Source organism: Trypanosoma melophagium (genome assembly GCF_022059095.1).
Source record: "Trypanosoma melophagium isolate St. Kilda chromosome Unknown ctg9segment0, whole genome shotgun sequence".
Lineage (NCBI taxonomy): Eukaryota > Euglenozoa > Kinetoplastea > Trypanosomatida > Trypanosomatidae > Trypanosoma > Trypanosoma melophagium.
In genome coordinates, this window is record NW_027125194.1 from 164,757 (window position 1) to 187,581 (window position 22,825).

Below are 22,825 nucleotides of genomic sequence, written 5' to 3' on the forward strand. Positions count from 1 at the left end.
ACACGGCAAAGCAGAGCCAATACTAATCTCTCCGTCAAAAATGTGGAGAGCAGACGTCTTTTCTGCCAGGGGAAAATATCCCATCACTCCACCCCTGTAGAAACCCACAAGAAAAAACAAAAAGAGTAATAATAAAACAAAAAACAAAAAGAAAAAAATTAGAAGACTCTTCCTTCTTCTTCCTCTTTCTCCCCATCTCGACTTATTTCCGCGTGCGTTTAGCAGCACGCTGCGCCCCAAATCCCTTGCCGTCTCCCCTATTATCCAACGCGTTGGACACGACCATTCCTGCCTTCAGCAACGCTGGACTCGTCCGCAGGGCGTCCGGAAGCTGAAAGAAGACAATCGTCGATCCACGAACGAACACACTCTTTAGTTCCACCGTCCGGCCCGACTTGGTCGTCTTCTTCGCAGATGTGAGCAGCACGTTCATATTATCCTGAATCTCGCTAAGCGTACCGGTGTAAAGCTCGCCATTACACACCTCCAGTGTGATCGTCGTACCTATGGCGTCGAAGAGCACTTTAAGCGGAATACTAAATGCGCTCATTCTCTAAAAGGGAGAAATTCAACCAGACAAACACACAACAAACAAACAAAACAAAAAGCACGACGTGCTACACTCTGCTCTATCCCAAGGAGTACAGAAAGATTGGGGGAAAAAGAAGAAGAACAACAACAGATTAAAGAGAAAATATAGAAAAGAAAAAGAAAGAAAAACAAAAAAAGAGACAATAATACAAACCATCTCATGAAAATGGGTTAACCTTCTTTCTTGTTTATATATATATATATATATATATCGTATCATCTATTTCCATTTCGCTTTGCTCTCGTTCTTTTAACCTTCATCGGGGATATTTTAGGAGTCAGAGAGAAAGAGAGAGGGGGGAAATAAAATTCAAGAAAGAAAAAAAAAGAAACAACGCTATTTGTCCCATTAATCCGAGCGCTCTCAATTAATTTCCACTCCCATAAATTATTTCAATAGCCTGATCAAGCCTAAAACTCCTCTTGAAGACTTAGTTAAAGAGAGCCTTCTGTACGTTCAGTTCCTCTAGAAAACCTGTCCCGATAAGTTTCCATTAACATCACGCTCGTGTGTGTCGAGAATTTGATAGGCGATAGAGGCAAGAAAAGCCCCACCTAGCGGTGCGACCCAATATATCCAAAAAAACATAAGAGGTTTACAGTTTCCTCCAATGCATCCAACTAATTGTGTTCCAGTTGCCACTGCAGGATTAAATGCACCTCCAGTATAACCACCCACAGCAAAAGAAGCAGAAAGTACAGTCATACCAATTGCAAATCCATAGAATTCATTACTTCGTTGTCTAGAGTAGTTTACATGTAGTACTACTGATGTTAGAGCAAATGTATACACCATTTCACACAATAGGGCTTGCCACACACTCACCAAAGATACATCTGTTGATGGAACAGGAATATCCAAGCCTACTATAGCTGATCCGTACAAACCTGCAAGAAAAGCAGCTACTACGTGTGCAATCATGTATGAAATCATCTTTTTGAATCCAATTTTACCATTGATAAGTGTGGCAAAGGAAATTGCTGGATTAAAATGAGCTCCACTGATATATCCAAAAGAAAAAGACATGGCAGCGAGCATAAATCCAATAGGCAACGGTGCAAGTGACCCTACACCAAGGGAAGCCAATGGGACTGTAAGAACGAAAAGAAACGTTCCAATAAACTCGGCCACAACTGCACTAACAAATGGGGAGAACGCCATGGTTAACTAAAACTTTACACTATTGTTAGTTTTTTTTATTTTCAGAGTGTTTTTTTTTTTTTTTTCGTACCCTTTAATATTTTTCAAATTATATGACAATCCACTTTTAGACCAAAACCTGTTTTTTCTTTTCCTCCTTTACCTAGTATCTTAACTTCTCCTTAACTGTTTCTAGTGATATAAAGAATATAACAGAATGAAAAAGGGAAAAGTAATAACAATAAAAAAAAAACATGATAAAAAAAAAATTACAGTAAAATCTTGTTTAAGGGGGGAAAAAAATGTGAGAGATACAGAAAAAAAACAATGAAAAGACTACCTGTAATTCGTAGTTGATCGTCATTCATTTATTTCTGTTCAACTACTGGTGTCTCTTCAGACTCAAGCATATCGTTATCAACTCCTCCATCATCATTATTATCTGTGCAACATATCATAGCAATCATACGCCAATCACCACCATGTAGTAATTCTCTTCCCTCCGATTCAACCAACACGTGAAAACTCTCTGTAAACTCCCGTTTCACACAGTCTGCCCAAAACTTTCTTGTCATAGAAGGATCTCCCAACCACCTTCGCCACAACATACATACTTCCTCAGCAACCCCTAACGTGTATTCTACAGGAAGAAAGGACAAAATCTCTAAAACAATATAAGACTGTTGATACCAAGGTTTAACAGTGTTGGACTGATCAATAGAAGACAAAGCATCCTTGCCTTGTAGTCCATAGGCACAGACTCCCCTCTGCAATAGTAGTGCCTCCATTTGCTCTGCAAAACGTGCGATCATCGATTCCTCTGAGCTGCTAAGAAAGCGCAACTCCTCATCTGTGATATTAAGCCCCGCTGGAAGATCAGCTCCCTGCACAATATCAGTAATATCACGGCGAACATCTTCTGCACGCTGCCGCGCCTCCCGCATCGTCAATCGTGCCTCATCAAGTGCGGCTACCAAGTCATCTGTGAAGAGAGACGAGTGGGTCGTTCGCAGTGCTATTTGTTGTGGTGGTGGGGAGTGCAGATACTGCGCCAGTAACGCGGCAATCTCCATCCCCTCCTCACCACGTAACGCAAAGAGTAAAAAGAAGAGAGAACAAATGTTATTGTTGTTTTTTTTTTTGCTTTCTTAGTAGGGGTAGTGATGACATGACAGACAACAAGGTGAGTGTACTGTACTGTAGTGTATTTACTTTTTGGTTATTGTTGTTGTTATCTTCTCGTTTCCATTGGCCCAGAAAATCCCAAGTTGAAGCAAATTAGAGGAAAAAAAAGAGAGAAATCAAAAAAAAAAAAAATGGCACCTGATAACAAAAGCACTAAACTGACCTTCTACCTGCATCTATGACCTCTTCAAGGCTATTCAGAAGATCCTGAAGTGCAATTCTAAGACCAATGCGATTTTCACTGTCACTACTATTGTTGTGAGCACTATTTTCATTTTTCATTTTAGTAATTTCATTTTCCTCAGCCCTCATAGAGGATAAAGTATTCATAATTTTCTTGTTTTCTACGCATACTTTTCGGTGCCTTGATTTAGCATCGTATAGCTTGCGTTGCAACTCAGCTACCTCATTTTTCTCCTTGTTAATACGATCTGTCTCTAGCTGCTTTTCATTATCCATAACGGATCGTTGAGCAGGGGACATTAATGTCACTGATACAGTTTTTGCTTGAGAATCGTACTCAGCAAGTGTCGCCAACTCCCTTTCAGATTCTTCTAATTCTAACTGTAATCGCGCCTTTCGTTTTTTGGCGGCAGCTGACAGGTGATGCAGACGCTTTTCACGCTTTAAGACCTCCTCAATCTGGCGATCTACTCGCTCTATTGCAAGCATTACTCCAGCATTATGGTCCACCAATTTGCGTAGTTCATCTTCCATAGTGACGATTCGTTGAGCCCTTTTTTCTGTGGCGGAACGTAACTCCCTTGACTCTACATTCATCTCTGATACTATTTTATCCCAAGGAATAGAACCTGTGGAGGTATTTCGAAGTGGAGGGAGGACTTCTCCAGAACTGCCACTGATAAAAGAGGAACCATCCTGCTCTTGTGGCTGATGTCCTGCAGGCATTCAAATATAGGAAATAGAATAAGAAAATAAGCTTTTTTTCCCTTTTCCAAATACTCTGCAACTAAATAGACTATCTCAAGGAAAGGAAGAATTAAAAGAATTTAAAAAAACAGAAAAAAAAAGTTAATCAAAATAAATAAAAAGGTTCTCATTCTTTATTTTAATAGAAATAGAGTTTTTTTAACAGTCTTATCCCACTGTGTACTCAGGTAAATTTATACACAAGGATCGTTGACGTAATAATAATAATAATAATAATAATAATAATAATAATAATAATAATAATAATAATAATAATAATAATAATAATAATAATAATAATAATAATAATAATAAAAGCATCGCGAAAAGCAAAGCCAAATGGAAGGGAGAAGAAGAACGGAAAAAAAAATGTCCAACTGTGGTCATGTGAATCTCATGAATTCTCAAAGCGCATTGAATAACCTCCAGTTTGGGGATCCTTATCAAACTTGAAATTGTCAGTAGAGAGTCCAAAATAACCCAAAAAGCGATTCCCCAAATTCTTTAAATCGCCCAGCATTTTCTGCATTTCTTCATCCACCTTAGCCTTTGCTCTCGCCTTGTGTGTCTGACTTCCACTGTCTAACGTACCACCAAGTTTCTCGTACTCCTCATAATCACCGTATGCGTTAGACCATTTTTCAAGTGTATAATAGCACTCCGCGCGCCGAATGTATGCCTTAGCATACTGTTTATTGTGTCGTATAGCCTCTGATAGATTTTCCACGGCTTCCTCGTACAACTCGAGTTTTGACAAGCACAATCCAGCATTACAGAATACCTGTGAAGTGAGGGTATAGTCCACACTATCATCGTCCTCTGTTTTGTCGAGTCCCTCCTCTACATCATTCTTCTTGCTACTGGTACCGCTATTAGGAGGGGAAGAATCTGCCCCCAAGGATTCAGCCGGTATCTCTTCACTTCGTGTGCCCCCTTCTGTTTCTTGTCGTTGCTGTTTCGGCTGTCGTAGTGGTTTAATGGGCGCTAGCTTGAGTGCCTCACGGTACAACTGCAGGGCTTCCTCCACGTAACCTTTACCAAATAACTCATTACCATCCTTTTTAAGCCGTTCACACTCCACCAAATTTACGCTTCTTCCGGTATCTGCAACAACTTTAGGATACGGTTGAACTGTCACCTCCTCATCCGATGGGAGTTCCTCTACAACAGACATAAGCGAAAAATTAGACAACTATGTAACTCTGAAGTTTGGGAACAATCGAAATAATAATAATAATAATAATAATAAATATATATCTACAAAAAAGAAAGGTAAAAAAAAAAAAAATAAAAAATGATAGGAGCAAAAAATTTCATAGAACGTTGACTGTGAGAAGTGCAGATATATATTAGATCTTCAAGAGAGGGAGGGAGAGGAGGGAATATATACCTGAAACGTAAGCGATCAGAGAAAATCTGCCAAAGAGCCAAAAAAAAAAGGAGTTAGAATACCCCCAAAAGGCACTCAGACAAAAAAATTCGCGAGTACAACAGCTTTCAAGTGGTACTTGTGGTTGACATGTCTTCCCGCACAGTACATTACACGGGTTCCTAGAGGTACTCGTTGATCATTCATCAGTATGCATGTATTTCTATCAAAATTAGTTTGCAATCCACTCATTCGCGTATTCGTTTGTCGCCTAGAAAGGAGACATACCCAATAAATATTACCTGGTTTTATACGATGACGACTTACTTCTCCACGACCAGACTTGAATCGCTGCACTGAAACACGGTGAGCCACTGCAGGAAATATTCGGCAATGTGCAAAACGTTCCGCTGTTGCCTTCGATATAAGTCGGACATGCTTGCAGTTTGTGTTATCGACACAGTGGAGTTTTACCTGATCGCTGAATGGGACGCCTGTACCGTATCCCTCTGCGCCTGTGCCCCATCTAGAGCGATACGACGCTTTGCGCCGAATAATAAGATTGTGACGAAACCACGACTTATGTACGGGCTTTCCTGCCGGGAGTTTTGCTGCTGCATCCGTTGTCGTCGGTGCCAGGCGGAGAGTCCACCTACGAAACATCTCACACCCTACAAAAATCCCTCACATAGATAGACAGACAGAGGAAAAAAATGAGAGCAAAATAAAACACAAGCAGAAAAAGAATTAACAATAAATAAAATCCATTAAAGGAGGAAATCAGTAAAAACAAAAAAAAAAGAACAAAAAAGAGAAAACAATACATGTAGAAAAATAGATAAAAAAAGTATCGAGAAGGGAATGCGAATGAGTGATAACACCAGTCAGTAGTAGAGCTAGAAAAAAAAATAAAAAAGAGGGAAAAAGAGAGACAAATGCAAAAAAAAAAGGAAAAGAAAAACAATCACATTCCATTTTATGATTGCATTTTGTCAACATCGTCCCGTTTTCCAAAAATGAGATTCTTCGGCTCTTTCGATACGGCGTGTTGATTACGCCTAAATTCCTTCCGCATCTCCTCTCGCAGTGCCAGCATCTTGGCCACGGAGTCCTCCACATTTCCGCCCACCTCCTGCCGCAGCTTTTCCTTAGCGCGCTGGAATTCCAGCATGGCCTGGTGCTCCCAGGCGGCGGAGAGTGGGACCTCCTCCTCCGACTGCGTGGCCGGTGCGGTGTTGCCAAAGACGTAGTCCTTGTGCCGCATGTACGGGTAGGGGTCGATGCCCTTCTGCAGGCAGAGCCGCACCCGCTCCTCCTCGCGGTCCCGGCGGGGGTCGGCGACCAGCAAGGGCCGCAGGGTTGGGTAGAGGAGGAGGGGGAGGAGGGAGACGCCCATGGAGGCGAAGAGGACCACCACCCACGGTGACTCCTCGCCAATGCGGTGCCCCACACGCCGTAGTGGATCCGCCACAGACGCCACGGCAATATTAAAATTATCGCAGAATCGACGTAGTACATTCACAGTATACGTTGTGCATCGTAGTTTGAATCGTGTAAAGGCAAGAGACATGATTTGCACTTTTCTTCACTCTAACACCTTTTTTTTTCTATATTTATTTTTCAAGGTGTCGTGTGGGTTGAGTGAATTTCCTTGTATGGGTCTTTTTTCTCAACAACGATAGACAATCTGTATCCCACACATAAACACACTTATTAACTCACTCACACACCAATAACACTAACACTATCACTTCTACTTTCACTACTATTATTGGGAATCACTACTAATATTTTCTGTGATTCCCTCTCTCACTCTTTCTCTCCAGTAATTTTTTTTTCTTTCCGTTACAGATAACTGTAAACCTACAGCTAGAAAAAAAAAAAACGAAAAAATAAAATCAGGTAAAGAAAAACAAGGAAGAAAAATGTATCTCCATGGTAACAAATGGAATAGAGAAAGAAGAACACAAAAAAAAGGCTCAACAATTTAGACCCAATGGGGAAAAAAAAAACGATATGATTAAAAAAAGTAACGCAAGAGTCGCCCTAGTAATAGCTCTTCTTGTGGTGAAAGAGTTCCAGTTTCCCAAGGTAGTAACTCACACTGGAGTATAACCTCTTCAGATGCGGTCAAATCCCGCTCCAACACAAGTAATGTAAAATAATGTTCCTCCATCAATCGATGAAGTTCCTTCTCACCATCAATACCTTTCGGTTCCAACTCCTGTATAAACCAAGAACGATACCATTTAGGAAGTTCTTCAAAGGCAAAAGCAACTTCCAATGAAGCATTTCGCTTCCTGTTAACACCATCATGCATATTAACAAGGTCTATAAAAGGTATAATGCCTAACTCTATGGGGTCTCCTCCTTCAGTAATCCAGCATTTAGGCAAATGTTGAGCCCTCGTAAGAATCACATTTACCGCGTTACGGAAGTAACTCCGTGATGCCATAATATTTTCCTTAGCAAGCATCTCATACACTACATTTACTTCTTGCTCTATACCACATCGAGCATGTACTAAATATGGTAGGAGTGATGTATGGTGTAATCGACATTTTCGTTCACTTTCTTCTTCCATCGTCTTTAATGCCTGTGCATCTGGTAAAACGTTTAGCCATCCCCACCAAGGTGAAAGTGCTCGCTGTTGCTCAATAGATAGACGCCAAGCAAGTGTAACCCACTGTTCTCCCTTGCATCCCAACAGTTTTGATATCACACCATCATTCAATGTATGCAACTTTTCAATATCACGGCATTTCATCATTTTCATATTGGCTCCAAGTTTATCTAATGTTGTAACGGAACAAACTCGTCTTGAAGGGACTACTATCAAAGGGGTACCAGCATCACATGCATCCCTTATAAAAACACCATAACCTACAGATGGATCACGTTTTTCAATCAAAACAGTATCATGAATACCAAGACGTTTTAAAATAGCATATGTAGCCGTGTACTCTGCAAACTTAGCACTCCTTTGACCACGCATCATCCATTACTTACTTTGGATTTATTCTTGCCCCTTACATTTGTTTTCAAACAAATAAAAAATAAAAAATGAGTAAGAAGAAAAATAATACAAGAAAAATGTTTTTTTTTCATTGTTATTTGATGTGTATTGTAAAATGATACCCCAAAATAGAGCAAATACACATCTATGGGTCTGACAAAACTGAAGTGTAAACAACAAGAATGAAGGGGGAAAAAAAACAATGTTACCCCAATTATTCGTCTATCGTGACAATTTTGTTAGAAAAAGAACAAATAAAGAAGAAGCCGATTAAACCCATGGGGGAAGAAGAAAAAAAAAAAGAGCAGTCTCCTATCACATATCAGGAGAGGATACATTTCGATTTACACGTTTTAGAGATGCAATAACTTCCAATACCACACGTTCCACAACTACATTCCCAACAGAATTTAAAATACTAGAGTAATCTGTTAATGTGCTTAACATAACTTCAGAAACTCTTAACGTATCTGAAGAATCTTCATCCCTTGTCGGTGAACTTATTAACATCTGAAAAGACTCTTTTGAAGAGAATGATATATCTTTTAGTAAAATCATGGCAAATAAACCCGCAACATCTGTTAAATGTTGTGACTCGGAAAGTAGTACAAGTGCCTCAAGTAAAGAAGAAATAGAAAGGAGCACACGCGCTGCTTCTATCGTTTCTCCACGTTTAGCACAGTATGAAGACCAGCGATAGAAAAGTTCCTTCTGTTCCTCATTTGACATAGCACCCACCTTTGCTAATCTCGCTGCTTCAATCCATTTACCACAAGACTGTAATGCGAGACCTGCATCATAATAGTCATTTGACAAGACAAACTTCTCTACCGCACTATCCAAATCTCCTCTTGCTAAAAATAATGCAGCTGCTCGTTTTGTTGTTTCATTAAACAAAGTTGAAGATTTTGAATCAATTGCAGCAGAAGAAGCAGCTATAGTAACGGCTAAATTTGCTAAATTTGGAAATTGTTCACTCTCATAATTAGTATCCATTAAAATATCTATGGCTTTCTGAGGTTCTTGAAGTCTTAGTAATTCTCGTGCTACTACCAAACGACATTTTGAGGCATCTATATTTTCATTTTTACTAGCCTCAAGAGCAGCTATACGATAATCATTAAATGACATACGATTTCTTCGAACTATTTCAGAACTTGAAACAGCTTCTGAGAAACGATCACAGTAAAGGTAAAATAGAGGAGGTACTTGATCTCGTCCACATTTTCGTCTTTCATAAGATTGTAATGGATCATTAATATCATTATTAATATTTGAGAGAGTTTTTCTCATACAGTACTGTGACCAAAAACGTTGTTTCTCTTTTTGACCAAAAAAACGAGCTACATAAAGTGCAAGTTCTTCGTTACACCTTTGATCTATCGCTTTTTGTATAGACAAAAGAATGTGTTTCGGAATCATAGTATCCTTATAAAGATCTAACTCTTTTGTTAGTGTTGAAATATCTTCTGTGATAACTTGTCCAAATGGTCCACGACAAGGTCGTTTTTCTATATCAATAGATTGTATTAAATGACTTGGTGAAACGATATTTTGTTGATATCCTGTAGAAGATTGACTAGACATTATTTGTGTCTCCAAAGTAGTTTGAATATATGTACGATGAGTTGGAAGAAAAAAAGCACTGCTTTGAATTGGACGACGTGGAGACTTACATGATATACTACTATTAACAGAAGTAAGCCATTTATCAAGAACCACAATATCACCATTACTAGTAAGAACAAGAAGAGCATCTGACATCCATGTCACAACTCTTGCAATTAAATTCAATTTGGACAATAAGGAATAACTTATTCGTTCTTGATTATAAGAATTCCATACACCAAAAGAACCATCTCCAAAAACGGCTGCAATAAGAACTTTTCCACGAGAAGGTGTTTCTGCAAAATCGTGTATTTTATCCTCTTCCAATACTTTTGATACTGCAACACTTAATGTAATTTTATTTACAGGAGCATTCTTTAAAGAATTTACACGAAATCCCCATGACCCATTGCTTACAAGTAAAGGTGCTCCCATTCCATCACATATCACTACCATTTCATTAGTTGGTTCGCATATAACTTTACTTGGGTAATTATTGAAAAATATTGGCACAACATCACGATTTTGTACTACACGATCTTTATAGACGGTCCATAAACTAATCGTTCCATCTGTAAAGATAATAGTGAGAAGTTGTGGAGAACCCTGTACTCCAGTAAGACAAGACAAGAAAGGCATTGGAGCCCAGGAAACACCTGCAATACCCATTCCTTCATATAAATAAATAATACCACCTCCTTCAAGACTCCAAACTTCAAAAGGTCCATTAAAAAATGTTAAAAGGAGAAAATTTCCTGTTTCACTTAAAGATATATTTTTCATACGATTAGCATCAGGATTTATAGGTTTTCGAAGAACACGAAGTACAACACCACTACGACAATCAAAAAGTGTTACTTGATGAAAGTGATTAAATTGTGTAGATTTATTGGTAACTACCCAGACAGATTCTCCCCATTTGTGAGGACTTAATAATATAATACGAGTACCACCAGAATGTACAATATTAACTCGTCTAAGTGTCACATTATGCCTTACATCAATCATTACTAAATGTCCACTTTCCAAAGCACAACAAATTATATTTTGTCCAACCAGACAAAAATCCATTGGTTTCGTGAGATCAAATGATAAATAACCTTCTAATATCCATCGTCTAGACTCTATTCGATAAAGCCATCTGGCTACTGAACCATCTGTAAAAATAATACTAAAAAGATTTGAAGAACTTTGAGATTGAACCACATTCGCAACTGTTTTCGATCCTATTCTTGCTCCTCTTACATCAATAGCTACATTTGTAACTTTATCTATTCGATGTACATACCAAGCACACAATCGTTGATCTGTTCCAAAAGAATATAACAGAGGAATTTGCTGGGAACACTCATCGATTGTACTTGGTGAAGAAGAAAAAATACGTCTAAATTCCACATCACCTTTAGTATGCCATAACACTTGCTCATTAAGAACTAAACCTGTTTTCCAATCATAGGCACCAACAGAATTTCTTGTTGCAAAATATAATACTTCTTCTTGAGCTTCACTAAAAACGGCATCAAAAACAGTTTCATGTCCATCTTGACTATCATAAATGAGATCTTTTACCCATGTATCACTTGAATTTTTGGTAATATTGAATTCTAAAGAAGCGACAATACGAATACGATCACCAAGAACAACGCAATATGTTTGACTTGGGCATAATTTTGAGGAACATAAACGTAATGGAACGATATTTTTCGTATTTTCTGCTCTAAAGGGAAGTTTTAGATCTCGAAATGGTTCTTTACCTGCCAAATGTGAATCATACAAAAGAGCTGAACAATTTTTTGTTAATACTAAAAAATGATGTTTTGTTGGAAGAGATAATGCATGAATAGGTTCTGCATTTGGTACTTGAAGACTATTTAATATAACTCCTTCTGTTACGTCCCATATTGCAATAAAACCTCTATTATCACCAGTAATAAGAAATAATCCATGTTGTAAATAGGATGAAGGTGGTGGTTTCCATTGAATACACGTTACAACTGAGTTATGACCATGAAGTGTTTGCACTAATTGCATACTATTCATATCAACTACAAAAACATCACCAGACTCATTTAAATATGAACTGTAAGCCAGTAAATCTTGACATCCATACTGTGCTGCCTGATATGGCCACTTCCCAACTTCATCAATAGGAGCAGTATTACCACCTAATACGGCTGCTTTTCCAGGAATTATCTTCGTAGATAAAGCAGGTGACATACAGTCTATTTCTTCCTCTGTTCAGTACCGACTGCTAAAAGAAGGGTGGAGAACTAAAAAAAAAAGAATAACATACCCACAATAAAACAACAACAACAACAACAACAACAACAATAATAATAATAATAATAATAATAATAATAATAATAATAATAATACAAAAGGAAAAAAATAATAAAAAGATACACCAATTAAAACTATTTTAAAGTCCTAGTAAAGCTACTTTATTTAGTGGTATAGCTGAGATTTTGTTTGTTCTTGAAAGTTGATAATTTGATCGTAGTATTTGATAGATAAAAATAGAAAAATTAAAATCCCTTCTTTATTTCCTTCCCTAGTGTGCTATTTATTGAAAACCTTATATAATCCTTCTCCAAAACCAAAAAAAAAAAAAAAAAAAACAAAAAAAACCTTACCATTAAATGTTTGAACGTCTCTGAAAGTTGTAGTGTGTGGGACGCACAAGCTCCCCAACAACGTTATCCACAAATACAGAGAGTTCTTTTTCTCGTGACGAATCATCTGTAATAAGTTCAGCGTACCACTTTAATTTTGGCTCTGTTCCACTGCCACGCAATGTCATAGTAACACCATTGTCAAAATAAAATGTTAACATTGGGTTCGATGCTGATATCGGTAGTGTCGCTCGTCCATCAGGTTTTCTGGTATCTACTCCAGTTGCTAAATCACGAATATGAAGAACACGAGCGCCAGCAACTTCAACGGGATATGATCCTTTATTCATTTTTCCAATTGCCCCGAACATTTCTTTTACACGACTGGGATCTTTGGCAATCACATATGAATTACAAGTAAAATGATATCCATATTCTCGATAAATCTCTAAAAGTTTTTCGGATAATCGCTTTTCATTATCTTGTTTTATAAATCTAATCATATCCGCTACAACAGCAGCTGCTGTTACACCATCCTTATCAAATACACGTGTACCAAACATATATCCAATAGCTTCTTCAAAGGCAAGAAGAACATGAGCTGATGAACTTCTTACAAGAGACTCTGCCAAACTTCCCATCCATTTAAACCCAGTAAGTGTCTCTTCAAAATGAATACCTTCTTTATTAGCTATAGAACGAAGAATCATTGAACTTACTGTACTAGATAAAAAATAGCAATTTTCTAGAGATTCTCCAGATTTACGAGCGTGAAAAATAGTCCACCATCCAAGCAAAGCACCAATTTCATTTCCATTAAATATACGCCATCTACCATCTTTTTGTTTTTCAGCTACGGCAAGACGATCTGCATCAGGATCATTTGCTAAAATAATATTTGATCCAGCTTTAGTAGCTGTATCTATAGCTAGAGCAAGAGTTCCTGCCCCTTCTTCTGGATTAGGAAACTTAACTGTAGGAAAATCCGGATCCGGATCAGCTTGTAAATTTACTACACTGATATCTTCTCGTTTTATTCCTACAGTTTCTAATGCCTTAAGAGTGAAAGGGCATCCTACACCATGAAGAGGTGTATATGTAAATTTTACAGAACTATTTCTTGCTAATGGTTTATACTCTGCCTTAAGTGTAGCAAAGTAATTTAACCATACTTCATCAAAAGGATCAGTAGATCCTGGTGTAAGTTCCCATGAAGAGTTAAGTGGGACCAAATTTACCATAATTGATCTTGAAATATTCTTATCATGGGGAGAAATAATTTGTGCACCATTATTCCAATAAACTTTGTATCCATTATCTTCTTTGGGATTGTGACTCGCTGTTATCATTAAACCGACTACACAACCAAAGTGACGAATAGCAAATGGAACAAAAGGAGTAGGTACAACTTTTCGAAAAAGACGTGTACGAATACCAGCATTAAGAAAAACATTGGCAGATAATCGTGCAAAATAACTGCTACCATGACGTCCATCAAAACCAATTACTACACCTTTTGAGGAGAGCTGTTCTGTAGAAAATGTAGATTTCATATAAGCCGCTAAACCTTGTGTAGTTTGAATAATAGTCAAAGGATTCATTTGACTGTTACCAGCTCCCATCTTTCCTCGAAGTCCAGCGGTACCAAATTCCATTCGACGAGCAAGAAGTAACTCTAGTCGTGCATTATCTCCAGATTTATAAAGTTTTTCAATAAAATTTCGAGTTTCAGGATTACGATCCCATAAGAGCCACTGCTCAACAAGTTCTTTCAGAGACATATATATCTTCTTAACTATATTTTTTTGTTCTTTTATTATTATTATTATTATTATTATTTCCCTTTCTCTTTTGTTTTATGCTTCGTATTTTCTTATTAATTAAGGATACCTACAAAAAACTTGGATAAGACTTATCTAATAATGGACCACCAAACCAATATGGTAGATAAAGAGGGGAGAAAAAAAATAATAATAATAATTTTCATCAAGTATGTGTAATCCGGAAAAGAGAACCATGCCGCGACCCGGGATCGAGCCAGGGACCTTCAGAGCTTCAGTCTGACGCTCTCCCAACCGAGCTATCGCGGCTACGATAAACGATTGTCAAAATCATTAAATAGGAAAATAATGTTTTTTTTAATAACTAAACGTTTCGTATAATACTTCTGTACACCCACACACCTCTCTGAACTTCCACTTTTTTTCTTTTTTTCTTTTTTTTCTTTCTTTCCACTGCTACTACTACCATTATTATTGGTATTTTTTCTGACGCAAACGATCCAGTAATAAAGAGGTAGAATAGAGACCTTCTGTTAATGTTAATGCTCCGCACAAAGCGGTGGCAGCAGCTAATCGAACCTCTTCTGGAGGTCTAATCGTAGATTCTCCTTCACCCACAAACACGGATCTGTCATAGAGGAGAAACTCTTCCACATTAAGACGACGAGGAATATCAGAAGTCTCTTCCGCATGTAGAATTCCCATCATACCATGAACAGACGCAATTTCCTTCAATAAACGTAGCGTTGATGAACCTGTTAAAGTTAATTCAATAGGCATTGCCACTATAGCACGAGTAGAACGCACACGAACATGAGTTGGATGTATAAGTGCAGAAAGAAAAAGATCATTATTTAATATTTTATTTGGTGAAACTATCCCCTCTAATGATTCTTGAAGACGTTCAGTAGAATTCTTTACCCAGTTTTCAGGAAGATTCAGATTAGATTCATGCATACGAATTTTGCATGATGAGTTAATAGCACCCTTTCCACCATTAAACACTGTCTCATTCGATACTGCCTCTCTTGCACTTTCTCTTAAGAGTTTTAGGTATTGATGTCGGTTTCTCACGGCGACAGCGTTAAACCCCCGACTGGGACCGGTCATCTTAAAAAATAAAAATAAAAGAATTCCTTTCCAATAAGGAACAGTCCCTTTCCTTATTTAGGAGTGTTACTAATACCCCTTATAACATATGATACGAAGAACAAGTAGAAGAAAGAGAAAAAAATAAAAATAACAACAATAATAATTAAAATAGGATTAAAAGTAAGACATCGTATTTTTCCCCCCTCTTTTCAACTTTCAGAACAAGTACCAAAAATGCATCGCATAAAAATGTGAAGCTTAAAGCTGTGGCGAAACAAACACACACAAAAAAAAAGTAGGAGAATCAAAAATACAACATTAAAAGATCAAATATGAAGAAATGTTACAAATATTTATTCGCTTCATATTTATTCCTCTCACATTTTCTTTTCTTCCCTCCCCCTTCTTTCTCGCAGCATGTCCTGTCTCCTCAGTTTGCATCACCACTACTTATCAATGAACGGGGTATATGCTCTTATTACGTGAATCTGAATTTCCAAGGCAATGGAAAACGAAAAAAAAAAACATCAAATCAGCAAAGAAGCTTGCGGTATAGAACGGAATCACCTTCCTCCTCAAAATCTGCGCGTGTCACCCAAAGAGAAGAAAAAGAAGAGCAGTCCGCAGCCAGTGAGGCACCCGCCCATGCACCATCCACTGCAGTCAAAACTTTAAACGCATCTTCCTTTCCATAGCGAAAGTATGAAGAATCCCGCTTTTGGGCTTCCTTTAGCAGTCTTTCACGGAAACCAGAAGCCTGTGATGTGCCCCCGCAGAGAATATGTGGACTGGTCTGCTGCTGCCACTCCGGGTCCAGTGAACGCCTGCATCCCACGAGAAGATCAGCCAGAGACGCCCCAGTGCCACTTGGAGGTGCGAAGAGTACATCATACGGATCCACCCGGGCATCTCCCGCCACTGTAATAGTGTTTCCATCAGGCGCCCGCAACAATAATGACTCTTCCTTTCGTGAAAGATCAGAACGTCCAGTACGCACAGAGCATGCCACTCGTTTAATATCCCCACATATCTCTCTCAAGGCCCATTCTCTAACAGATGGGAGTCGATAATGTTTTACAGTTTCCAATGCCTGTAGTTGATCTACACCTATCATATCTATCAAACGTTGTGTAACAACACTACCAGCAAGGTTGTTTGATGCTATACTACCTCGTAATGCATAACCATCTAATACGGCAGTGGAGGTTGCATGATGATGACCAACATCTATAACAACGGCGGAGGCCTTACCAGAAGCTAATGTCCACGCAACACTAGGACGGCAACAATAAAGTGCAGAAGTAAAATTTGACTCCAATATGATACGAAACAAAGTTTGTATAATTTCAGACTTTTCATGCCATATTTCTGGTATTACTAACATGAGTGGATCCTCTTCTAAGCATCCCAACTCTTTTTCCATAATGTGTGCCAAATGTTCCATATGAAGATTTCTTTCTTGTTCCAGAGACTGAAGCGTCCACATCTCCAAAATATTTTCATCTCCTGCAACATCTGCTGCAACTAGTATAGATGGTAAACATGTCTCTCTTGGCACCTCTTTGGAATGAAGAGAAGAAAGCTGTCTCGTGCATCTAACGTCTCCTATATAACCTGCACGTACGTTCCATCCTACTTCCACCACTGCCATTCTCTCTCTCTCTCTCTCTCTCTCTCTCTCTCTCTCTCTCTCTCTCTCTCTCCCTTCCCTCCTTTTATTAGTCACCATCCATATTACAGAAAACCCGTAGTGAACGTGGAACAAAAACAGACAACACTGATTTACCACCAACTGAAGAACAAACGCACCACATTCAAGAAAAAAACAAAAAAACAAAAATAAAAACAAAGAATACAGCTACACACCAGGTATTGTAAAAGTAGTGAAAAAAAAGCCCAAAACTGTGGTCGCTTGTGTCTGTGTAGAGTCACACATCATCATATGTATGTTTGTATGTGCCTTCTGTATTTTTTTTTCTCTCTCGTCCTTTCACTCCCTCCCTCTGTGAATGCGTATGTATATATGTGTCAAACACGTCTTGAGTAGATATTACTCCCTTTTTTATTCACGAAAGCGACGGAGTGAAGTAAAGAGACCTTCGCTATGAATTTTTTGAGCAAATTCCTCTGCCGCAAGCCTGGTGCGCGTGCGAAACACAAGCTGACCCTTCACCTTCGGCATCTCTACCTCTTCCATAGCAAATGATTGGCTAATAAGACGAACTTGCGCCTCAGTTGCTGCTGATTCAAATGTCACACATAATTCCCACGCGGTATTTGGACGATGTAGTGGAGAAACTGCTAATGTCACTGCTGTTGGTGTTGCTACGGAGCCCTCTGAGGAATCTTGTAGTCTCGCCGATTCAGTGTGTGTTGAGGAGGTGGCGCCACCACTGGTGGATAAAGATGATGTTACAAGTCTGTGTGTCATCTCGGTTTGTGGCATTGTAGCATAACAACGATGCATTACAGCCTCATCGCTGCGCATAAACATGAGACAATGTTTACACTGCATACACGGCACGTGATAACGACTATCATCACGTAGTTCTCTAGCACAATGGACGCAGAGATCCATATCACATACATCACAATGATATAGATATAACTTCTCCTTTACCTTTGTTTTTGGTTTTTTTCGTCCTCCTCGTTTTTTCCCCCTTGTTGACTTCTTTTCTTCTTCCACTTCATTTAGTCCCTCTAACCAGTCTGTAAAACCACAGAAGTCACAACTAACACCATCCACAGGACCATATTGTTCTCTCTCTTTTATGCGCAGTTCATGATCGTTCCAGCAGCGCCAACCTTCCTTCACAGGATCATACAATGGACTTCCACACTGTAAAAGGTATGCTGTGTTTTCTATCGTGTTCTCATCATATTGTTCCACCTGTTGAAAAGTGTCATCATGTTTTGCGATATTGTCATCATGACTGTCATCATCTCGACGCCTTTTGGGTTGTGAAGGACGTACATGGGCCGTCATTTGCGATATCTCCCGCTGTGGTGAGAGACTACGGTGTGATGACATTTCGATAAACCTCGAAATATTATCCGGGGTAGAGAGATATTTGCTGTTCATTTTACTCTTTTTTGTCACTTTTTTTTTTTGCTTACTTTCGTGTCCTTTTTTATTTATTTTTCGTTCGCTATAATCTTTTATGCAACTAAAAAAGGGGACCTATTTGTGTCTTCCCAAACAGTAGTGATTCTTCCTTCTATCACCACCGGGGAGCCACAAATCACGCACCTAATCGCAAGTGTATACTGAAATGCATTTGGGTAGAACACCACAGAAACAAGTTAAAGAAGAAAGGAAGTAACAATAATAGCAATAATAATAATAATAATAATAATAGTATTAGTAGTATAGGAAGAAAAAAAAAAGAAAATGGCACAAACACACTCAAGCAAAAGTATACAAAGATAAGTGGGATGGTATCGCTAACATTGCACTACACAAGAATAAATCACTTGTGCTCAATAATAGCGACGAAAATAAAACCAAAGAAAAAAAGAAAGGAAGAAAAAAAAAACATATATACGCACATACACAAATCACGTTGAAAATAGAGAGACGATACTAGTTGTTGACGTGCCTATATATTCATAACTAATGCAAAAATGATGCTCACATGTACAGATACACCACAGGTATACTGCTGGTGTGGCTCACAAATTCTGCAAGAGTAAATAAAAACAATGTCATACTTCCGCCCAATCAACCTCTATCTCTCTATTATTGTTCACCACACACAGGTCTAAACGACACATACAACTATACAATATATATTTATATACGTTTCTTATGCTACAAACAAAAAGAGCAAAAAAAAAAAAAAACAGGATACCATATAACATATGTACACAAAAACAATTAAAAACAAATACACACATGCGCCTGTCAAACAAAAAAGGGATTTTCATTGATTCCTTTCAATCCACAGTAGTGTTGCTTACAATACAAAGAAAAAAAAAAACTCCTGCAATATACTCAATAGCTCATTTTTTTCATGAAACGTTGAGAGTGAGAGTGGGTGAAAGGGTGAAATGGGGAAAACAAAAAAAAACTTATTGGATAAAAAAGTAAAAACGAAAAATAATCGTCAACGCTAAAAACAAGAAAAATAAGTGATCGATGGGTGGATAGAGAGGATATAGGAAAAAAAAAATAAATAATAATAATAATAATAATAATAATAATAATAATAATAATATAGTAGAGCATCATTAACCCCCCACTATGACCATCATTTAGAAAAAACGACAGAATTTGGGGGTATTTTTATACTTCAACTAACACTTATCTTGCTTTCTTTTCCACTTTCAAGAAGTGGTAGAATAGAGAAAGATATTGCTAGTGATATAAATATGGCTCTGGTAAAGAATACCTTTATCTGTGTCATGTTTGTAATGACTTTAAAAGCGGCAACTGAAATGCCATCATTACTAACAATGAAATAAAGAAAGATAGCGGGCATATATGTTATTCACCTTGGGTTAGTAAAAAAAAAAAAAAAACACACCTAGAAAATAATTATACTAGTAATCCCAAGAATCAGATATTCTTTTTTTTTGATTTGCTCGTTACCAAAGAAGAAAATTATTCACCATTATTCCTCCATCTCCTATTCTACAAGGAAGGGGACTGCACTGGACTCGCCTGCTGCTTCTGATTTTGCTGCGCAGACAACAAACGACGCGACCGAAAGGATCCAGAACCCCTCACATTGGGTTCTAGTTGTAGTTGAGGTTTTTTCGGGGGTACTATAGGAGGCAAGAACGATTCTGAGCGAATTTGCATCGTTTTAGGCTTATTGTCTTCTTCCGCTTGTTGTTGTATTATTATTTCAGAGCCCCGCAACTCCCCGGCAGCGTTCGATGATGGAATCAATGAGAGGCACTGAGACGCGTTATTATTTTCCCCGCAGACGTCTGTGTTATCCATCGTTATATATTGTGCTCGAGTACATGAGGGTGTGTCTTCTCCTCCCTGAGTGGTGGAGCGAGAGAGAAAGTAAAGCGAACGCGGTGTATTACAAAGAGACGCATCATATTTGTCTTCCTCAATCACATTACAAGATATATTAGCATTATTAACACGATCAGCAGATTCATTTTTCACTTGATATTGTCGAAACGTGAAATCACCCATGCGGAGAAAAACACCACAGTTGTGTACGTGTTCATCCACTACAGCCTCCTCCACCCGCAGTTTCTTCTCCTCATATCCCTCCAATGGAGAAAGAAACCACTCTACTGCTCCTCCTGCCCAACTCTCACCTACGAAACAAAACGTATTGAATTGTTTTCCCACATTATCTACAGATTGAACCGCACAGCTAGACTTTGCTAACGTCAGAGTTGTCTTTCCCACTACAATTTCCTCCGGGAGCTCCATAGGTGGGGAATGTAACCAAGAGAGAAGAAAACACACAGTGATCTACACGTGAAACTAACACCAAAAAATACCCAGAACAAAGTCAGCAAACACTAGAAAAAGAAAGAAAGAAAAAGAAAATATACATATACGATAAAGGATATATTACTAAAAATAGTAGTTGTGTTTTCTAAGAACCAATAGGAAAATAAAAAAAATAAAAATTATTTCTATTGCCCCACCTCCTTTTAAATGACATGTTTTCCTCACAGTTTGAAAGGAGACATTTGCACTCTCCCATTCTTTTGCTTTCTTCTTATTTTCTTTCTTTTGTTCCTTAAGAAAAAAAGATTTCGTACGCCCCCAATATATGTTTTAGTGAGAAGAAATAATATATATATATATATATATATATATATATATACCTGTATTTGTCAATTACCTTATTTAAGGTCTGATAAGTTCTCTAACGAAAACAGATAATAATGTTCATGAGAAAACAGACTTAACAGCTTCAATAACGACTGTCACAGCGTGTTGTATTTCATCTGTAGAGGCTTTCCCCTTCACAAGAATACGCAACCCAGAAGAGTTCTCGCATTTCTCTTCTCCAGAGAAAACGTTTCGAACAAGTAGCACATTTTTATCTCTTGCCATTTGCACAACCTTCTCCAGCTCTTCCTCAACCGTTCCAGGATGATCCTTTGCATACTGTTTTGAAGGACTTAGAATTATAACCGGTGAGACATCACCCTCGCATTCCACCATTGAAATTTTTTCTGCGTTAAATTCCGCTTCTCTAAGGGCTTTCCGAAATAATCTTGCATTGGTTTGCAGCCGTTGCACATACGTGTGGTCCTCATTTAGTAATTTCAGTGCGGCAGATACCGCAGCGGTGACATAGGGCGGTAAAGACGCAGAGAAAACATATGCAGCCGCGGTAAGACGTTGAAAATCAACCATGGCGTGATCACCCGCACAGAACCCGCCAACGGCCCCCATTGATGTACTTAAACTTCCAACATAAACGTCAATCATTTTTGGTGGAATTCCAAAATGTTCATGAGTTCCACGGGCAGTAGGGCCAAGAGATCCAAATCCATAGCTGTCTTCTAATATAATTCGAAACTTGTATGTTCGACAGAGTTGTAAAACCTTTGGAAGATTGCAAATATCACCAGTATTCCTAAATACACCTTCTGTAACGACGAAACGTCGTGATAGTTTTTTTTCTTTTTCTTCTTTTTCTACTATTTCCTTCAAAAGGGTTTCTAAATGTGTCATATCATTGTGCCGGTATTTATAGATATTCGCACGAGATAATGTGCAACCATCGGCAACAGAAAGGTTAGCCCCATTATCCATAACAATATATTCTCCTCTGCTCACAAAAGCGGAAATAAGTGTTGATATTGTGGCAAATGAAAAACTGTAAATAATAGAATCTTCAACATTGAGAAATTTTGCAATATCTGCTTCGGCATCCATGTGTGGTTTAACAGTACCATAAAAACCACGTGGTCCACAACTGCCTACACCATATGCCATTACTGTATTTCGTGCCACCTCAACTGTAATGGGATGTGTCGAGAATGAATGAAAGTCTTCAGTTGCCAAATCAAGGCAACGTTTAACACCATCACCGTTAGGATTTTTTATTGTTATGTAACATCCATCTCTTGAGTCCACTTCTGTCAATCCCAACTTATTAGGCACTATTGTGTTCGCATTTGGTTTAGTGTTGGCACGAAACAACTGCGATTGAAATTGTGCGATACGACGCTCCTGTTCTTCCTCTGATGGCATCTTTAAAAGGGAAGCATTAGATTTATTTTTCTTTCGTTTGCTCTGCTGCTGAAAAACCACATATACCAGAAGAGCAGCAAATAAAATTTCAAGAAGAATGTGAAAAGGGTGTTCCACGATTTGTGTAAGTATTATAGAAAAATAACCTGTTTCCGTCATTTTATTTTTTATTTTTATTTTTCCACCTTGTTTGTGATAAATCGAAGAAAGTATTCCTCTTAAAAGGGAAATCATTTCAAAGAAAAAAAAAAAGAAGTGTTCCATACTATTTTTACAAAAAAAAATTACACACAAACAAAGAAAAGAAATTCGAA

At 38.1% G+C, this 22,825-nt stretch overlaps 15 protein-coding genes across 15 annotated transcripts; all 15 read right to left on the bottom strand.

Annotated features, from left to right (window-relative positions):
* Positions 1–202: 202 nt before the first annotated feature.
* LSM04_009021 (LSM domain) lies at positions 203–550 on the bottom strand (the record flags this gene model as incomplete). Its single annotated transcript, XM_067332699.1, has 1 exon — positions 203–550. The coding sequence occupies one exon, from the start codon at positions 548–550 to the stop codon at positions 203–205; it is 348 nt and encodes a 115-aa protein (XP_067185893.1).
* A 507-nt stretch (positions 551–1,057) lies between these two features.
* LSM04_005934 (Major intrinsic protein) lies at positions 1,058–1,753 on the bottom strand (the record flags this gene model as incomplete). The annotated part of the gene is made up of 1 exon (XM_067332700.1): positions 1,058–1,753. The coding sequence occupies one exon, from the start codon at positions 1,751–1,753 to the stop codon at positions 1,058–1,060; it is 696 nt and encodes a 231-aa protein (XP_067185741.1).
* Positions 1,754–2,100: 347 nt separating this feature from the next.
* LSM04_008235 (uncharacterized protein) lies at positions 2,101–2,805 on the bottom strand (the record flags this gene model as incomplete). Its single annotated transcript, XM_067332701.1, has 1 exon — positions 2,101–2,805. One exon carries the CDS (start codon positions 2,803–2,805, stop codon positions 2,101–2,103), a length of 705 nt encoding a protein of 234 aa, XP_067185851.1.
* Positions 2,806–3,070: 265 nt separating this feature from the next.
* On the bottom strand, positions 3,071–3,826 carry LSM04_007723 (uncharacterized protein; the record flags this gene model as incomplete). The annotated part of the gene is made up of 1 exon (XM_067332702.1): positions 3,071–3,826. One exon carries the CDS (start codon positions 3,824–3,826, stop codon positions 3,071–3,073), a length of 756 nt encoding a protein of 251 aa, XP_067185823.1.
* Positions 3,827–4,241: 415 nt separating this feature from the next.
* LSM04_002073 (uncharacterized protein) lies at positions 4,242–5,021 on the bottom strand (the record flags this gene model as incomplete). Its single annotated transcript, XM_067332703.1, has 1 exon — positions 4,242–5,021. The coding sequence occupies one exon, from the start codon at positions 5,019–5,021 to the stop codon at positions 4,242–4,244; it is 780 nt and encodes a 259-aa protein (XP_067185589.1).
* A 291-nt stretch (positions 5,022–5,312) lies between these two features.
* LSM04_001914 (Ribosomal protein L14P) lies at positions 5,313–5,879 on the bottom strand (the record flags this gene model as incomplete). Its single annotated transcript, XM_067332704.1, has 1 exon — positions 5,313–5,879. One exon carries the CDS (start codon positions 5,877–5,879, stop codon positions 5,313–5,315), a length of 567 nt encoding a protein of 188 aa, XP_067185584.1.
* Positions 5,880–6,192: 313 nt separating this feature from the next.
* Positions 6,193–6,786, bottom strand: LSM04_002248 (uncharacterized protein; the record flags this gene model as incomplete). Its single annotated transcript, XM_067332705.1, has 1 exon — positions 6,193–6,786. The coding sequence occupies one exon, from the start codon at positions 6,784–6,786 to the stop codon at positions 6,193–6,195; it is 594 nt and encodes a 197-aa protein (XP_067185600.1).
* A 450-nt stretch (positions 6,787–7,236) lies between these two features.
* Positions 7,237–8,211, bottom strand: LSM04_007506 (uncharacterized protein; the record flags this gene model as incomplete). Its single annotated transcript, XM_067332707.1, has 1 exon — positions 7,237–8,211. One exon carries the CDS (start codon positions 8,209–8,211, stop codon positions 7,237–7,239), a length of 975 nt encoding a protein of 324 aa, XP_067185816.1.
* Positions 8,212–8,547: 336 nt separating this feature from the next.
* Positions 8,548–12,057, bottom strand: LSM04_006877 (uncharacterized protein; the record flags this gene model as incomplete). The annotated part of the gene is made up of 1 exon (XM_067332708.1): positions 8,548–12,057. One exon carries the CDS (start codon positions 12,055–12,057, stop codon positions 8,548–8,550), a length of 3,510 nt encoding a protein of 1,169 aa, XP_067185788.1.
* A 418-nt stretch (positions 12,058–12,475) lies between these two features.
* On the bottom strand, positions 12,476–14,233 carry LSM04_009132 (Alpha-D-phosphohexomutase; the record flags this gene model as incomplete). The annotated part of the gene is made up of 1 exon (XM_067332709.1): positions 12,476–14,233. The coding sequence occupies one exon, from the start codon at positions 14,231–14,233 to the stop codon at positions 12,476–12,478; it is 1,758 nt and encodes a 585-aa protein (XP_067185899.1).
* Positions 14,234–14,704: 471 nt separating this feature from the next.
* LSM04_005129 (uncharacterized protein) lies at positions 14,705–15,343 on the bottom strand (the record flags this gene model as incomplete). The annotated part of the gene is made up of 1 exon (XM_067332710.1): positions 14,705–15,343. One exon carries the CDS (start codon positions 15,341–15,343, stop codon positions 14,705–14,707), a length of 639 nt encoding a protein of 212 aa, XP_067185715.1.
* A 514-nt stretch (positions 15,344–15,857) lies between these two features.
* LSM04_007222 (Actin family) lies at positions 15,858–16,976 on the bottom strand (the record flags this gene model as incomplete). The annotated part of the gene is made up of 1 exon (XM_067332711.1): positions 15,858–16,976. The coding sequence occupies one exon, from the start codon at positions 16,974–16,976 to the stop codon at positions 15,858–15,860; it is 1,119 nt and encodes a 372-aa protein (XP_067185806.1).
* A 411-nt stretch (positions 16,977–17,387) lies between these two features.
* LSM04_001709 (uncharacterized protein) lies at positions 17,388–18,407 on the bottom strand (the record flags this gene model as incomplete). Its single annotated transcript, XM_067332712.1, has 1 exon — positions 17,388–18,407. The coding sequence occupies one exon, from the start codon at positions 18,405–18,407 to the stop codon at positions 17,388–17,390; it is 1,020 nt and encodes a 339-aa protein (XP_067185571.1).
* A 1,551-nt stretch (positions 18,408–19,958) lies between these two features.
* On the bottom strand, positions 19,959–20,726 carry LSM04_006559 (uncharacterized protein; the record flags this gene model as incomplete). The annotated part of the gene is made up of 1 exon (XM_067332713.1): positions 19,959–20,726. The coding sequence occupies one exon, from the start codon at positions 20,724–20,726 to the stop codon at positions 19,959–19,961; it is 768 nt and encodes a 255-aa protein (XP_067185766.1).
* A 468-nt stretch (positions 20,727–21,194) lies between these two features.
* Positions 21,195–22,670, bottom strand: LSM04_004789 (Aminotransferase; the record flags this gene model as incomplete). The annotated part of the gene is made up of 1 exon (XM_067332714.1): positions 21,195–22,670. The coding sequence occupies one exon, from the start codon at positions 22,668–22,670 to the stop codon at positions 21,195–21,197; it is 1,476 nt and encodes a 491-aa protein (XP_067185700.1).
* Between the last annotated feature and the right edge of the window lie 155 nt (positions 22,671–22,825).